At 37.0% G+C, this 19,023-nt stretch overlaps 1 protein-coding gene across 1 annotated transcript in view; it reads right to left on the bottom strand.

The window, feature by feature from the left end:
* Positions 1-1,751: 1,751 nt before the first annotated feature.
* The window catches only part of LOC150078233 (Y+L amino acid transporter 2-like), a 133,116-nt gene continuing 115,844 nt past the window's right edge, over positions 1,752-19,023 (bottom strand). Inside the window, exons 8-11 of the mRNA XM_090385270.1 lie at positions 12,146-12,295; positions 10,702-10,786; positions 7,168-7,260; positions 1,752-2,924 (exon numbers count right to left, since the gene is read on the bottom strand). Coding sequence (XP_090241396.1) covers positions 2,857-2,924; positions 7,168-7,260; positions 10,702-10,786; positions 12,146-12,295 — 396 coding nt within the window. The 3' untranslated portion in view covers positions 1,752-2,856. The remainder of the gene's footprint in view (positions 2,925-7,167; positions 7,261-10,701; positions 10,787-12,145; positions 12,296-19,023) is intronic.

Here is a 19,023-nt window from a genome sequence, read left to right as displayed (position 1 = left end):
CGTTTTATTTACAAAAAAAAATTGTCTCATGACGAGTATAGAAGACACTCTAAAAAGAATATTTGATAAAAGCATCGGGTCGGTTCCTTGAAATTATTTCAAAAAACATTTATTAGGAAGCATTATCGCTCCAATAACGTCTGACCCAAAAATAACTTATAGCAAATTTATGTGATTTTAATTTTTAGCTAACTTGTTGTTGTACTGTACATGAAATCGAAGAAATCAATAAATCAATAGAAAAAATATTTTTCTAGTTCATGTCGCAATATTGGACGCACTATGAATATAAGACTAGAAATGCATATCCTTTCCTGGCCTCTGTAACTGCATTGGACATTCCTATTTTGTAGAATGCAAATGAAATGATATGATGGCTAATGTAGATATGTGGAATGTCCTTGAACAATGCAAGATTTTATATTGCTAGCCAGTAAAATCATTTGTGTCATCATGTGTTCTAAGATTGAATTCCTGTACCGCAAGATGATATTACTATAAAGCGATTTGCCATTGGAAGACATAATGTGTCCTTGTACAGTTAGGGAAGGTAAACAAATACATTGAGCAAATGTAAGTTACCTTCCTCCAGTGCACATATGAAAGGAAACTGCTATAAAGGCTAGGCACCATTTAGAAAGGGGAATAAAAACTCCCCTTGTGTAATGAAGTTAATTTTCTTTCTCCAAAAAACCCAATCTATGTGAAGTATAAAATGGAAATAACTGTCCAACATGCGGCTTTATGCAATTTTTCAAAGACTGCTCCAATGAAGGCCTCGAACATGTTGCAATGGATTCCAGTGAGATTTTATCCAGACTATAAAAGCAGTTTGTCCAAATATTTTCGGTGTCTATTTGAAAGAACAAATTCGTGTAGCTTATGAACTACAGGATACCTACTGCCTGTGTTATTGTTTACAAGACTAAACGAATACTATTAAACTTCCAACTTTTAGACAGTTCATCGTCAAAAAACTTCAAGGCATAAACGAATCAACAATGTTACCGACTTCTATATCAGAAACAGATGGAGAAAATATGATTTTATAAATGAATTTCCATTTTATATCAGATCAGAGCAACTGCAATTGTTTTCAAGAAAAAAAAATTTTTATTTGTTGCATATTTCATTTAAGATATATGAAGAATTTGTGAAAATGAGAATGTAAAATTTACGTAATAGAGGGCGCAACGTGCCAGAATGATTGAATATTAACAATAAACAGTAACCCAAGATAGTGAAGACCTTGGAACAACACGGTTTTAGTACCAAAAGTTACTTTGCGTCAAGGTCTTATGCAAAAGTATACTGGAAAAGTTTTACATAAGGGATGTGCAGCTGAAGTCGAAAATTGTGGAACAGGAATGGGTATCATAACTCCAGAATGTGCGAAATCAGTGTGGCTCTTATTTTTCAAATTTTAACACATACTTGGATCCAAAGATCCAAAAATATATGGCCCACACAGTCGGTAAGCTAACATATGTCAATTTAACTAGTGTGTTGACCTTATATCATTATGTGTGGGTATTGTCAAATATTCGTTCACACAATCATTGGGAACATTTGAAACTTTTACTTATATTGGATTGTGCAAGATTTATAAATTGTTCTTTGAATTACGTGTCGCGTATGAAACAAACAAAAATTTGGGCTTAGTAACTTTTCGTATAATCGTGTGTATTAGCAAAAGTTTTTATTTTAGTTTTTAGTTTTTATTTTATTTTATTTTTATTTTAACAATACAAGTTCAGTTGGTATTGATTCAGTTAATTTGAAAATCTTAAACTAAGTTAATAACTATAGGTATTATGAGTTTGTATTTGTTAAGAAAGTCATAAATATTGATTACGTTAAGGTCTCGACCCTTAGCTTCATTTAAGATCACAATCAAAGATACAACAATATCCATTCCCGACCTCAAAACTTTATTAACAAGTAACTCAATACTGTAAAAGCTAACTGCCATAGTCTCCCTGACCACAGCTACCTTCTCTCCAGATCCTAAATAAATATTAGCCCGAAAATGAGGCCACTCCGACCTACAATTAGCTGTGGGAGCAGTAGAGATTTCCGAACCAAAATTTACACAACAAATTAGAAAAATTAAGACATATGCAAAAGCACTCTCAACCAACTTTACCTCACTGTCATCCCGAAGTACAATCACAGCTCTAATAAGAATAAAAAGTATTTTGCATTTAATTTCTCTCTATTCCTTTTCTATCATTTGAATTAACTACAAAAATATATTTGAATCTATCTTTAAGGCAATACCATAAAACATGTTGCAAAAAACGAATACCACCCGTGGTATATAATGCTCATCACAGCCTATTGTTTTGTCTCAACTGGAGCGTGGTAGTTGCCCCAGCTATGGAAGTTAAAGTGAAATCATCACCTAAGAAAATATACACCTTAATTACACGAAAGTAACGCCTACATAAACTTCGTGGTCCAAAAGTTGAAATAAAAGTTGCTTTCTCCGATTTATCCAGTCTGCTTAACGTAACCTTTCCCTCGTTCTACACAACATGAAATATTAATGTACTTCTGAAGCGTGTATATACATACATACACTGTACATGAAACATTCAAATACAGCAGAAGATAACAGTCAAGTAATTATGCACAACCACTTTCTCTCCTCTTCATTTATCATAGTTCAATTTAACCGCCAATTCCAATTTTCTTCAAAACAAAGACTGTCTCTGATACGAAGAAAACAAAACACTTTACAACACTTATTTCACAGCGAGTGTTCTTAAATGTGGCTCCTTGACACCCACATGTAAAAGAGAAACACCTTCGTATACACTGTCAGTTATTCCGGGTGATTTTTTTTTCAACGTTTCAGATTTCCTCTGGCTTCTCGGAAGGAACTACAACCAGTAGTTTCTGTAGGAAGTGAGTGAAAATTTCTGAAATTTAATAAGAAAAAAAAAAGAGTTAGTCAGAAGAAAATACAATCACTATTACAAATAAATCATGTTTAGAAAAATATTAAGATTATCTCATTAATCTTAATAGAATTATAACCGTCCACTGATAACGATACTAATACAAACTTTGGGTATGGTAAGTTGGAGTAGATTATGGTTTTCAGAAACCAGTACCAATTCAAATGAAGTAATATGTCCGACATCTAGTGTCTACGTCAAATTTCAGTTCTTTACGTAGAGGCTGATTAACGGGAGTGCTATGGCTCAGGGCAGAAACGAAGGTGGAGATTCTCCAACGCATCACAGTTTCAAAAAATGTGCGAAATGTGAAATTTTTGCGGACATTCTGGAACAGGACATGATCTAGCCAAGGAGGATGTCTGTGTGTGCTAGGTGCCTAGAGTGTCAAGAAATTAGGCGTCAACTCAGCGTTCTGATGGGCGTCTATGAGAGTCTGAGGTGTAGGGTAGATGCCCTCGAAGAAATTAATGAGGCCATCAAGCTCTCAGCTGCCCATCTCCACGCCAGAGCTCACTCCTTGCATCAGGTAACAACGGCAATCTCCAGGGCAGAATGCACTGGTCCCACAGGAGCTAGTTATTGTCGATTACTGTATTGTCAAGGAGACGGAGAATATATTATGTGAAAAGGATAGGTGGAACAGGACCGGGGTGTGCCTACGGGGGGCAAAAGTTGATGACGTTTTGGCAGATATCCTTTAAGAGCACAAAAGGTGATATTGTTGAACACATTAGCACTGATGACCTTAAAAGTAAGAGATCTGCAGATTTACTTAATAAGTACAGGTCAAAGTTGAAAAAAAGTCGCGAGTTAGGGTTAAATTTGAAAGTGTCTGCAATTCTGCCCAGACACGATGGGGGGGGAGTATATAATGAGAGCCTTGTCAATCAATTCGGCCCTGGAGAGATTATGCATGGCTCATGGGTAGAATTTTTTTTCCTCGTGGGCGGGGCTTGCTAATAGAAGAGACTGCTTGTACAGGAATGGAATACACTTAAATAAAAAGGATGCAAGAAAATTTGCGGGAACTTATCGAAACAGTGTCAGGTGGGCCGGGAAACTGCTAGCTGGGGGGGGGGAAATCACACACAAAGATTAACAGTTGCTGCAGGCAGAGGCGAAAGTGATTCTTGCGCTGCTTCTATTAGAACGGGCAGCAGCCTGGGATTTACATGACTGCTGGGAGTCATCGTGGAACAAGTAAACACATGGCTGTGTTAGGGTAACTAGGAGTATGAACGGGTGCATGGATACTTGAATATAAACAAATGCTAAAAGTGTAGTTAATAAATTTGACGATTTTGAAGTGCTGATCAAGACATCAAAAGCAGATATTGTTGGGATATCAGAGACGGTGTCACACAGATATAACCAGTGCAGAATTGGAATTTGGGAATTACAATATGTCCAGAAAGGATAGACAGGACAGGAAGGGAGGAGGGGTTATGCTGTTAGTTGAGAAACGCATAAAATCTAAGGAAATGCATCCAATTGACATTGGTGGACAATGCAACGTTGAGTCAGTGTGGTGTGACATAAGCCTGGGAAACGGAAAAATGAGAATAGGTGTGTGTAATAGGCTTAATGGATAGGGATTATAATGAATAATTGTGCAGCAAAATAGTGGGACAGTAAATCCGAATGTCTAATAATGAGGGATTTTAACTTTCCAGATATTGACTGGAACTTGTGGATTGGTTACTCGCACACGAGAAAGACTTATTTATGTTGATTTATTGGATGACTGTTTTCTACAGCAACATATTCGAGAGGCAACCAGAGGGAGTAATACTCTTGATCTTATTATCAACAGTGATTATTCATGCACTAAGAATTTGCAGATAAAAGAACCAACTGGGTGACAGTAATCACAATGTACTGATTTGAGAATTACTTAAAGATGTAACAACCATCAAGGCTAAAGGGAAGGGCTATTGCTTTTGTAAAGGGATCTCAGACAGTTTTTAAATTCTGTACAGTGGGATCAACTGATGATGTTACCAACGTTGAATTCTAAATGGGAAGCCTTCAGAGACTTAATTTTGGAGGCTACTAGACTTTTCATTCCAACTAAGAAATATTGTTCAAAATGGATGTCAGATGAACTAATGAAGCTCGCGGCAGAGAAAAAAAATGTATGGGATGCATATAAAGTATTAGGTGACACAGAAGCCTATGGCAGATATAAACTAGTCTGTAATCAAGTCACAAAAGAGGTTAGGCAGGCGAAGGCAGATTACGAGAAATCCTTGGCAAAGGATGAAAAAAAAAAAAACAAAAAAAACAAAAAAACAAAGAGTTCTTTACTTATGTAAATTCTAGAAGGAAAGGGATAAATCAGATTGGTCCACTTAACATAGATGGTTCGATTATTGATGATCCTGCTCAGGTAGCTGATAAACTGGATGAGTGTTTTGCATCTACTTTCACACATGAGTTATTCAAGGAGGGAAATGCCAGAAGTTTATCAAACTTTCACAGGGAGCCAAGTGATTTTGTAATAACTGAGAGCAAAGTGGAGGATAAATTGTTGAAGTTAAACATAAGGAAGGCACCTGGAGAGGATGGGATCTATCCAGTTATATTAAAGGAGGCATCAAAGGAAGTAACCAAACCTTTAGCCATAATTATGAGAGCTTCCTTGGATTCAGGGGGGTACCCATGAACAGGCAGGAGATGCGCAAATGTGACCCCAATTCAGTCAATTCACAAAGGAGGATAAAATATGACATAAGTAATTACAGACCTGTTAGTTTAACTTCTGTTCCAGGGAAATTAATGGAGACACTGCTGTACAAATTTGAGCGGTATGGCATTAAGGGCAAGTTGCTACAATGGATAAAGGGATGGTTGAGTGGTAATCTATGGACACTGCTCTTCGTGGACTAATGTTATTAGTGGAGTTACCCACGGTTCCGTTCTGGGCTTTGTTTTGTGTATTAATCATTGATATCGATGAAGGTACAGCAGGCTTAATTAGCATTAGCAGAGGCATATGATGCAAGAAAGCAAGCTTATGCAGCATCAGCAAAAAAAAAAAAAACTCCCATTTCACCCCTCCATTCGTTCCAAATGCCTGTCCAGCTCAGCCTTAAATTTATTTAGGCTATCAGCTGTTGGTGTTTGGTTTTTAGGAGCATTAGCAACTAAGGCCATATTGCTCCGGGATATGCGGTGGTCATTCCTTAATCTTTCCGCATCATCCGTATTTGGTGGTGACGGGCTCGAACCCCGGTCTAATCAAGAAGCGTGTGCTACGCACTGCTGCTCCTTCCCACCTGGCTACGGAGGCGCCTAGGCTATCAGCTTCAACAACAACAGATGGAAGTCTGTTCCACCAATCAACTACCCGCTGGCTAAAGGCGAATTTCCGGACATCTATTCTACAACTGTCTTTCCTCAATTTGAATCTGTACCCCCTATGGTTCTTAATCTGAGCAATAGTAAGAATCGCATCAGCATTCAGCTTGCTCGACCCATTCAAGGCCTTATGCACCTCAATTAGATCACCTCGCAGGTGCCTACTCTCCAGACGCTGCAATTTGCAGAACTTAAGCCTTTCTTGGTAAGAGCACCCCTTTTCATCCCCTTCTTTGTACTCATTCTACAACTCTAGATCCTTCCTAAAATGAGGCCTCCGGACTACACAGTACTCTAGGTGCAGCCTGACCATTGCCTTGTATAACGGGATTAACACCTCTCTGTCCCTGCTAGCAAAATTCCCATATATCATTGAAAAAGACTCCGTGACCTGCCCTAACAGCCACTCTGCACTGCTCAGCGAACTTCATATTTGACTGCACAATTACCTCCAGGTCTTTTTTCACTTTCCACTTCCCTGAGTGTAGTACCACACAGTTGGTACGTTTCTCTTCGGTTATTGCTACCCATATAATCAAACATCAAAATGATTGTGAATAACAACAGGAATTTTAAGGAATAAATTATCTTTGATCAAATATCACCCTGCCTAATCCATTATTAAGGGCTCACTCTCTGTTTTGGATAATAAAGATATCCTAGGAAATTAAAGTTACGACTTGAATTTTATAGAATAATTTTATGATATTTAAAATGTATAACTTTATGCCATTTAAAATTCCATAAACAAAAACGAGTTGACAGCTGTAATTAAACATTATTTCAATTTCTACGAATTCTTAACTGTTGAATTTCGTGTTTAGAAAAAAAAAATTCTCACCTATAGCTTTCTGCACTGGCTTTGGCTTATTCTTCCAGTAGATAAAGATCATATAGACAGGCACTCCACTAGCAATTATTATGACTCCCAATCCTGAGCGAAACATGATTAAAAGTAAGTTTTTTTTCTTTTTTCATATATAAAAGAACAATCAACAAATGATTATGTTATGAAGATAAGTCGGGGTAAGTCATAAGAAGTTTATCAATTCGATTCAACCATTTAGCGTAAGTTTCTCAACAAAAATGAATCGTAATTATTTCAAGTAAGCCACTGCAATAATACCTCAATGACAATTTACGTGCTTTCGTATTAATTTAATGCAGAGATCCAGTTATGTATGTACTTGCAGTTATATTTGGGTGTATATATATGTATGTATTTTTGTGTTAATTTATGCATATTTGAATCTAACTGAAAGAGATAACTCCAAGAGAGAGATTACCTTCTTTAATCTGAAAACAGAATTCGACTAAGACCCAATACATTAACTTCTTAGTGGCGTTGATCCCCTCTTGCTCTGTCATTTCTTGTTCATAGCGAAGATGTAATTGCAATTCTGGTATTTAGTTGCTTGAAACCTTTTTAGACTCGAAACTCATCTTCGAAATCCACACAGAGCATCTTAGAAAGCGATTATAGATTTTCTGGCTTGAACTCAGATCTGGTAAACATTAAAAATATGGACATTCTGCCGCTTTTAAATCAGAGACGTATATTTGCTATGGAATCCTGTGTTCTTACATAGGCCTAGAAACATCCAATTTTCCACGATCCTCTTTGATCAAAGCTTATGGTGGAATTTAATTCTCTCCTCTCTTGCTCACCACTAGTGATCGCAGTAACTAAGGTCAACCTCGGGGCGAAACAACTGACAGGAAAATTACTTTAACATATAGTATTTCGTTGGCATTAACAGTTCCATCGTTCGTCTCTGGAACTCACACGGGATTGTCTGTCTCTTTGTTAGAATTTTATCAGCAACTATGGCTATAGTGCGCCATGCTTGTAACAGAAAATACAGCCAACATTCACCTAGGTTAAGTTCAAAATCAAATAGAATACTGAACTCTGATCATTGTTGCAACGGTCAAAATAGAATAAAAACTCAAATAGCATGCTGAAATTTGATCGTTGCAACAATAAAATTTCATTATTCCAACTTTGGAAAAGATAATTAATAACCTTAATATCTATGTACGAGTATCAGTGATCACAAAACAAGAAATATGGACAGATTCATTATGAAAAACGTGTTGATGTGAAACTGAATTGTATTTTTAAAAGTTTTGTTATTAATCATCGAAACGAGTAATATCAACTTTGCTTTGTTTTTCCTCATAAAGGATCCGCCTGGTCTCTCTCTCTGTCTAATGCACTTAGAATTATTAAAGGCTATTATTATCATCATTAAAGAAATTTGTATTCATGGTATGGAAACTGTCCTACAGGAGCTCAAGGATCACTGGATAGGTAGGAAAATGTTTCAAGTAAAGAAATTTTCATTAAAACTGAAAATAAGATATTCACCCCTTTATGAAATATAGTAATTACGTATGACAGATACTGTGAATAAAATTTCAAAAAGGTATTATGTAACATAAAATATTGCAAATTTTGGTATAAATTGTTATTTATTTTTGGGGCATTATTCGTTTAAAGAACATGATCTAGAGGGCATTTTACATTGGCAGATGTTATAGAATTATATGGATGGATTTCATTTCGAAATACGTTTCGCACTTTTGTAATGATAACTGCATTAGTCAAATATTACGGGTAATTGGAAGTTTCATGAAAGAGAAAAATTAATGTTAAAAATTTAACTATAGCCAAAAGGCATTACAGATTTTGTTGAATTCAGCTCAACAAAATACTGATTTAAGATTTAATTTTGTTTATGGAATTGTTAAGTTATTGTAGAGGCGAATTTGAGAATATTAATTGTATTTATATGTAATGTTGATTTAAGAGAATTTAAATGAATATGGAAAGTGATCATACAAATAGGTAGGTTTCCGTTATTGTGTGTGGTATATGCCAATTGAACTTTGCACAATAAATGTTTTATTTTTCCCTTTTTTGTATCTGCCTCATTTACTCATGAGAAATTCTTCTTTTGTGCCCAATATATAGGGGTGGAAAAATAATGAAAATACTTGTGATAAGAGTTACAGGTTATACATTAATATGGTGTTGGGCCACCCTTTGTTTTTAAAAGCTTGTATTCTACGTGGAATAGATTAAATAAATCTTGAACTGTCTTAAGAGGAACACTGGACTTCATGAGAAACGTTTCAAATTCGTTGAATAATTAAGGTGGAGGAAATCTGCTTCTCGCTCTCCTCTCCAAATATGCCTATAATGGCTCAATAACACTTAAGTCTAGAAGTCTTGTGATTGTGCAGGCCATGGGAGATGCTTAGCCTTAGTTTCATGCTCCTTAAGCAAAATTCGGACACATCTGGCTGCGTGTATTGGATCATTGTCATCTTGAAACATGGCATCGTTTGTGGGAAAACAATATTTGCACCATGGGATGAATCTGGTCACTCAGAATATCATGGTAATCAGTGGCAGTAATTCATCCTTCAGGGTGATGATAGCGCCTAAAGAATACCAAGATATTGCTGCCCAAACCACTGTTCACCTTCCTCTATGTTTGAAGGTTGGCACAAGACAGTCAGGATGATGCGCTTCCTTTGGCATTCGCCAAATACTACTTACGTTGGAAAAAGTGCGAATAATGATTCATCTAAAAATATGACATGTCAACCAACAGTGTCCAGTTTTTATGCTCCTTACATGAATAGCATGGCAATGGCGGCTCTGCCATTAATTTCAGCCTTATGAAGTTCTCGCCAAACAGTTTTGCTGGAAATTGGATTACTGAGACTCGCATTAAATTATTCAGTTACTTTTAAGACAGTAGTTTTATTACTTTAAGTATGTTAAATCTCATTAAGTATAACTGATCTTGTCAGTTTTATATTTTACGGCACTACAATCCATTTTCAGTCAGCTTCGATTTCTGCCACAATTCGTCCTATCAGATTTTCATTTTCCATACTTGGCGAATGTATACATCACTTTCGATATAGTTGCTATGGATATTAAACAAATCGGAAATTTTAGTCACCGCCACCCTGCTAAACGTACCAACATTTTGACCTCTTTGGAATTCAAACAGGGCGATCATTTTCTTCATGTACCTTTTTATATTGCCTTTTATCGTTTTTTTCGTCACAGTACTGTCTACAACAAACAAAAAAAAAATCATCAGTTACGTAACACAGCCATTATATATCTTACTACTTTCATATAAGGTATTTCCATTATTTTTTCCACCTGTACATATTTGTATAATAAATTTATCTCAGCCCTTTTAACATGTGATCAGGTTGTATTTCGGGCTTCACTGCTCTGAGGGAGAGTGTTGTCACAACAGTTGGCAATAATTATTGAAAGAACAATATACTGAATATGAGAACTCGCACATCTGAAAATTATCCACTATTAGAAAGGACTCCTTACCTGTCCCAACAGGATCGGCAATCATTGGCACAATAGTGATAAATATAGAAGCCAGGATGTAGATTATAGGGAAAAACAAGTTCACCTGAGGATGATAAAAAAGCATTCATTAATATTTTTCGAAACTCCACTATGAAAAAAATCACCTAGAACAATACTGTCCAACTCCGCACTTGCATACGCTATGGCGTTCGCGCGATTGTACGAAAATTGTTAAATTTAAAAATTTTATACGGATAGCGTGGGGCATCTCTGACACCATTTGCAAATTACAAATGGGCCCTCGGTTCATTGTTGTTTTTGTTATTTGGGTTTTAGGAGCATTAGCAACTAAGGCCATATTGCTCCGAGAATTTGGTGGTGACGGGCTCGAACCCAGGTATAATCAAGAAGCGTGTGTTACGCACTGTGCTCCTTCCCACCTGGCTATGGAGGCGCCTCGGTTCATTATGGTTGGACAATACTGATCTAAGGTAAATACTGTTCTAATAATAGAATCAAAGCGAAGTAAAGAAATTAATGTTTTATTTCGTAATTTGAGACAATCAACTTAAATTAAGCTTCTTTCTGAAGAAGGAAGGAGCTTGTCTGAAAAATGAAGTATCAATTTTCCATCAGCTGGTCCTTCCATCAGCATGAAATAGCTGGAACCGGGATTCACTATGCCATGCAACGTTTTCCCAATCCTCCACTGTCCAAGTGTTAGTGTTTCTAAGCCCCTGTAACCGTACCTTCTTATTTTTTTGTTGATAGTGGTGGAACCCGGTTTGGTCGACGGCTGCGATACCCCATTCGTGACAAGGTACGACGAGTTGCGGATTCCGAAATTCCTCTTTGGTTATCACTGTTGTGGGTTATTATTTGGCTGACTTTGCCTTTCTGTTACCCTACACAATTCTTGTAAACCCTCCATTGGCCTCTCGCATTAACAAGCCGTTTCTGACCATAGGATTATCTGAATGTTATTTGAATATTGGAACATTCTAGATACACAGTGGAAAACTAAAATCTTTAAAGATTTAAGTGACTTTGAATATGGCACGATAGTTGGGATGTTACACGTGTGTAGTTCAGTACGAGAATAGACAGCATTTAGATTTAATGGATTTATGTCCTTAAATCTAAATATCTTTATAATGATATGTTTCTTCTTCAAATTAGAAATATTCACAAACTCCCATAAAACTTAATTAAATATTCTCCAAAAAGTCGCATCTAGCCCAATTAGTTGGTTTTTTCGCATGGGCTGATCCTTTGTAGCCTAATTTACGACTTTTTCGCCAATCTTTAAGCAACTGCTTATTATCCATCCAGTATTATCAATCAATCAATCCTAACGAAATTAAATAAAAGTAAATCACACGTTTATAAACAAAGATATTGATAAAAAGTTGTAATTCATTTGAAATTCGTTAATATCAGATGGTAAAGAAGATTAACTTACCTTAATGGGACGTGGTAGATCGGGCTGTTTCCACCTAAAATATGGTAAACACGCTACTGCCAAACCTATTGCCAACCACGTAGCAAATCCAACATAGTTAATAAGAGCATAGATATCGCTAGAGCACAGGTAAACGAGAGAAAGGAGGGCCTGCGTAGTAAAAAAATACGTATATTAAATTCTACTTGTATGAAAAAAAAAAAACATGTATTATTTATATAGCTCGCAAGATGCTAATATTTCTTAAAGACATTTGAAGTCTTTAAGAAATATCTGTAGCTTCAGCATAAGAACTAAATAATGGCGAAGATAACAAGTCAAAATACTTAAAAATCTTTAAGTCTTAAATACAGAATTCTTTTTCAAAATAATATTTCCTGGTTTGTCAGCATGAAGCAATAAAATTACATTCTATCTTAATAAAAGAAATGTATTACTGCTTAAGTAGGGATGTTTGCGAGATTTTTTTTCAGTCATTTTAAATAACTGAGGTTCGAGAAAACATGTCGGTTCAAGTTTAGTCATCAAAACGACATTCTCAAAGGCAAAGAAACGGAAACATAAAAACTACTATCAACCAAATCCTAAAACTTATTGAGCATGAAGACTTGACACTAACTTGGAAAACGGTTTTCAAACTGGTTTAAAACGGTAGATACTAAAAACTGCGAACAACAGAATTACGAAGACAGTAACAAAGTATTGAACTGATCAGAACTAAATCAGTTTTTCCAGAAAATATAATAAAACGGCTTATAAGATTGCACGTTTTGTTTGATTTGATAATACAGTTCATAACCTACAAATCCAGTGTACTTTAAAAACCACACTAAACCTTACAACAGGGTCCTTCCTTCTTAGTTTCTCATGAGTTCACAGGCTATGGCGCCTTTACAGTATAACCCTGAAAGCGCAAATCGGTCTTGAGAAATTTAAAAAAAACAAGACATTCGGTAGGAAGCTTCAGCCAAACTAGTTCATTTTTCAATTCCTTCTTTCATGGTTGTGGAGGTCCCACATATATTTCTGTATCTCCCTCATCCGTATATTTTTTACTTAGGAAACTCAAGCACCAGTGAATACACGAGTATTTCCAACTTGTTATTTTGCAAGTGTCCTGTGGGTAAATCCTAAATCCTAATAATAACCCTAATCAAATTAAATAAAACATGATATTCATACTATTGCCATTCCCACAAGGTAATAACCACCAATTCGGCTGTGAATTTAGCCAGAATCACTACCTCTACCACACTGGGAGGCAACTTATTCCAGTGCTCGACAACCTGCTACCCATAGGTAAACTTCATTAGATGCATATAACGATGCTTGCTTTCCCTGGGAAACTCGGATTTTTCGTCCGACAAAACAGGCAAATCGACCAGAGAATCCACCACACGCAATTTAGGGCCATATTACACATGGGCAGATGAGTTCGTTCTCCAGGACTCGAAAACATTTTTTTCTGTAATTCCGTGAGATTATTTTGGCTCTTAGTTCTTGTCTCACCGACGAGGGAGAACAGACCTTCCTCATTTGCAGTCCAAATATTCTAAGCCATTCTTCATATGTGCCTCAATTTGCACTCGTCACTAATCTGATGATCCTTCTATGAACCCTCCGCAGAAGTTCTTTTTTTTTTTTTGTGCAGTTTCCAGATCTGAATACAATATTCCAAATGCGGTCTAATCATCGTCTTGCATAGAGGGATATCCTTCTCCCTACTGGCAAACAAAAGGTTACCTAACTTGGCATATCGATTATGTTTGTTAGATCACACAAGAAAACTTTTTACAATAACTACATTAAAATATTCAGGTCAATTAGAAATCAACAATGACAGAATTGTAAGGGCATGAACAGGTACACATTTCATCTGTCATTGGCACATGCCAACCAACCAACAAGACGCATAAATATGCTGTTTGACTGGCGTTGCGCCAAGAGCGATTTCTGCCAAGATCGGGCTGTTGCGTCAAATTCTTTCCAGTTGCCTTGCCATAAAGTTAATATGTAGAAGGGCAACAGCCCCGTGTCATTTACTGCAAATTGCGTCCTAAAAAAAACAAAAAAAAAAAAAAAAAACAGTAACTGACACCAGGCTCCAACGAAGCATGCACCCTATGGGGAAATGAACTTTTCTCCCGGTTTATTAACATTAACAGACTTTAATTTTCGGATTTTTAAAAATCCCATGAGAACAAAAATGCTAAAATTGAAAACTCAGTGTGAATTTATTTCGAGTATTAAGGGATCACTCTGAACGTTCTAAAGATTTTGCCTACAACACGACTACAAATTCAGACTGTATCTCAAATAGCCTAATCACTTTGATTGAGGAGAATTAGCTTCTCCGTGGGATACAATTCTCCTGTTATAATTTCTGCACAATTAATGATAGTTATAATTTCAACACAATGCAGAATTTATTACTGAGTTATTACACCTTATAAACCAGATGTGTGAGTTCAACATAGTTTTAAACATCAAGTGGAGAAGAGACCCTATTTGGTTGATACTATACAATCACACGCCAATACGGATGGTGCGTGAAATCGTATACCTCATTCCCTATCGTTAAGAGAATGAGGGACAATACGTTGCCGAGTAGAACTCTCCAGCTTTAAATAACGTACAAAAAACCACTCTTCCACCGACTACACCCATGGGTACTTTACACTGAGTGTCGTCTCAGCTACAGGGGGATATCCCTAGTTTTGATCGCACAACAATAAACAACGGATTCAGAGTCGTGCTTAGAGATGAGATGAGTCAGATACAGCACAAAAGCTAGCACAGTTATATTTGGTATTAAATACTACCCAACCAGGAGGACTTCCTCCTGACCACTTCAGGCAGCATAACTCCCACAGAGGCACCAGACATTCGTAAAATGAGGTCGTACAGCACGGACCAGTGGATGTGCACCATTAATACTCTCCACTCAAGACAAAAACCAACTGCATGAAGAAACCAAAGTAAAAATCTAGAAAATCCCATAAGCCACAGCCCCACTAACATGCAGCAAAGGTACAAAAGGTAACCGAGTAGTAGAGACCCACTAAAAATCAACAAGCCATCGCACATCATAGACGAATAAGAGAAATACGACCAACAGCAGTTCAGACTAGGGAACAAGTCTTTGTTGTTAAAGACTGGGCAAACCAACAAATTTGATAACATCAAACGCACTTTTCAAGAGGAGCATCAGATAGTCAGATTTGTGTAGAGGTGATACAACTGAAGACACCGAGCATCCGATATGAGCTTCGTTTGTTGTTACCTCTCCTCCAGAAAACTATATATCATCGTTCTGCCTATGATGGTTGGCTATCCGGCACTTTGATAAAACCCTAAGTACTAGAACCGGAAGAATAAAATTGACACTTATCCTTTATTGGGAAAATAGCAGAGCAGATAGCAGCTAATCGCCAAATCCAACCTTGACATGTTGCACAAATATTTTCAGCAACATGCCAGGGGCGTTGAGAACAAAATCGCTGCCTTGAAGACGCTCTTAATGCTTGTTGAGTTTTATATAATTTGTCTTTAGGATTCTCGCTTACCAATGACAAAAAACCGAATGCGCTTTTACAGAAGACCCTGTCATGATATAAGCAGTTGTGGAGGAAGCAAAAGGGGAAGTAGAGGGTAGACTCGTGTTTTTCTTGATTATCTTCAACCTCAATTGGAAGATGACAGTCTGATAATTTCGCAGCACTATGTATATTTTTTTAAATCCCAAGATTTCAGCTTACAAATCTGTTTGATCCCCACACTGCTGATGGGCAATTTCAACATGCCCATTCCGAGAGCAAAAGACAGGATATAGTTCTAAGCGCCTTGAATCTTGTATGGCATGATACTCCGCTAACTAGAGGAGATCAACTCTTCTCTATCATAATTTCAAAATATTCAATGCAGTATCGTTTTAAGTAGCGAAAATACAACCACCACAGAAGAAATGACAGAAATAGAAAGAAACAAAGAAAACATACTCATCAAATATCTTAAACCATCTTTGATTAAAACCACCTCTATTACGTACCAACTTCCAATTGATGACGCACTGGAAGAACTTGTACTGGTAATCAACCAAATCGCTGATAGCGGGTCACCTGAAGTAAATGATGGCAATCACTAAAAGAGCTAACCCTCGGTTCTATTAAGACTCAAAGGAATTCATCTTGAGTAAGTAAAAGCCTACAGAAAATGGCAAAAATCCAAGAACACAGCTGTCCTCTTTGCATTTAAAAACATTACGTAAAATACAACATAAATGATGTATCTACTAACTCTTCAGCTTTCGCATTGCATTAAAAATAATTAGTACTACCGAAAAGTCGTATGGTTATTTATCGCAATAATACAGACAGTTAAAGTCTTCACCTCAAGAACAGACAGAAATAAAAAGCTTCCGAAAAGAAACCTGAAATGCCTACTGCGCATCATTAAGTGGAAGGAAGCCCCACTTTAGCAGTTAACTGTGTTCATTCAGCGAAAGTAACCATGATTACACTTCACTTGAGTTGCCATAGTGACTATTGCAAAAGCACGGTGAGTTCTTAAGAGAATGCAATTTCCTGAGTGTTTGGATGCACAAACATCTGAATAGGAGCGAAACCATCGATCGCATCAATGCGACAGACAATATGGCTTCATGTTGATCCGAGATAAAGAACAAAATTCACTGAATTTAGACCAAAGTTTTCCAACCGTTTTGTGTTTTATGTCCTACTCAATTAAATGCACATATTCTGTGTGACACCCTCGTATGTACAGATATCGTAGATATGATTTTTTTTTTTATTAAGGAGTATTAAGACACACACAATACAATAAAATTCATTGAACACTCTTCTCCAGTTCTGAGGTCATTTTCTACGTCTAAAACAGCTTAGAAAAAGTTCATATATCAAAAATTAGAAAATACCGTGATGCCTATTTCTATTGTGGATTTCCCAAACATTTTTGAGTTAATCAGTGAAAAAAGAAATCATTGATTAACTCTAAAACCAATGTATACTCCTGACAACTAAGTAAAATTTTATATTATATTATTTCTTAGTGGTTAACTATAATAAATAAATTCTTTATTGCTGATAAGTACAGGACATGTACTAGAGACAATAATACTCATCACGGCGACATGGCCAGGAGTTTTACATTATAATATTGAGATTAATTGGCAAAACATTTTTTTACCATTACATGGAAATTATTAGTTACACAAATTAAACATGTAAAAATGAAATTATAATAATGAAAATATGAGGACTGAACGTCATATGGAGGAAGTTATCCCAGTTCCACCGATGTAATCCACTCGAGGAGCATGTGACGGTATTTGTAGTCGGTAGCCATTTTTTGTAGGTCGACTCCAAGACGGAGCAGTGCCTGAATTTTGGGGAGTGCCTGGGCAGGTAAGAACCGACTACACAGTTTCAGCCGGTTGTATTTGAAGGTTAGTGTGGGCTCTGACCTCAAGGATGGCGGAGGATTGTGCCACTGACAGAAATCCCAGATGTTTGGGGCGTTTATCACTCCTGTGTACATTTTTACTGAGGTCATTAAACGCCTGCTGTCAATTAACCTCGGAAGCCTGGGTACATTTAGCTGCTCAGCCATGTCAGTTGTTCTCAATTGAGGGGGTCGGCGATGCTTATTTGTGGCCCATTTCAGGGTCCAGTATTCACACGAGAACACCGGTTTTTGAAGAGAGGGCGACGCAGATGCCCAGATCTCAGCTGCATATAAAATATGCCGGATAAACAGTGGCTTGAAGATATCTGGTAGTGGTTGCGGCATCATTAGAATGAAGTAGGTGTTGTTTCGCTCTCCAGCGTAGGGTGTTAAATCGCTTCCGGAGGTATTCCGTGTGAACATTAAATTTCAGCTTCGGATCAAAATAGATACCGAGATCCTTATGGCAGGTAACTACTGGGATGAGAGTACCTGAAACTGAAGGTTGAATTATTGTTGGTTGGTGTTTCAATGAGTATATCATTATTGCAGATTTTGAAGGGTTAAGGTTTAATTCAAACATCTTCAAGTAAGTTGAAAGGTCGGTCAAATTCTCTGTGATGGAAGACGTAATTGCCATTGGGTCTGCAGACGGTGGGATTAAGGTCAGAAACTTTATATCGTCGGCATATATTATAGCATCATCACGAAGACGCATAAAAGGAATCAGAATGGCTGAGAAAAGAAGGCCAGACAGGACACCACCTTGTGGGACTCCTGCATTGATTTTTCTTGTAAAGTGGGTCTTCTTCAAAGTGAGGTGGACACTTCTATTCTTCAATAAGGCGGTGAGGAAAGCTAGAAGGTCTCCATTAATCCTGAAGAAGAATTGTAGAAGACTGAGAAGGGCTGTGACGTCTAGACTGTCAAAAGCAGCTTCAATATCGGCGTACACTATAGCTAATTCAGATTTATTTTCGAAGGCTTGAAGAATTGATATCTGTGCGGCCATGAGGTTTGTTATGGTGGATCTATTTTCGACTGCGAAATGGAACTGTTTCAGCTTCTGTGGCATCAGCTGTTTGTTTAATGCTGGAAGAAGTGCCTTTTCTAGAAGTTTCAGGAGGGTGGAAGAAGTTGAGATTGGTCTGAAATCTTTTAGGCTTGTTGGTGCTTTAACCTTAGGTAGTGGCCTCACAGAGTATTCATTCCACTGAGCAGGGAAAACTCGTGTGGAAAGAACTGAGTTGTAGATTGAAAGTAATGCATCTAGGATATAGGGGCTAAGGCATTTAATTATGAAATGAGGTATCTTATCACAGCCTGCGGTACTAGATGGACGCAGGGAGTTAATTGCATATATCAGTTGCTGTCTTGTGATGGAAATTATGGAGAGGTCATGAGTAGCAGCAAAT

The sequence above is a fragment of the Mastigoproctus giganteus genome, chromosome 11 (genome assembly GCF_048544385.1).
Source record: "Mastigoproctus giganteus isolate SK-2022 chromosome 11, ASM4854438v1, whole genome shotgun sequence".
In the NCBI taxonomy this organism is placed as follows: domain Eukaryota; kingdom Metazoa; phylum Arthropoda; class Arachnida; order Uropygi; family Thelyphonidae; genus Mastigoproctus; species Mastigoproctus giganteus.
Note: the sequence above shows the minus strand (reverse complement) of the source record. Positions and strands in the feature narration are given on the sequence as shown.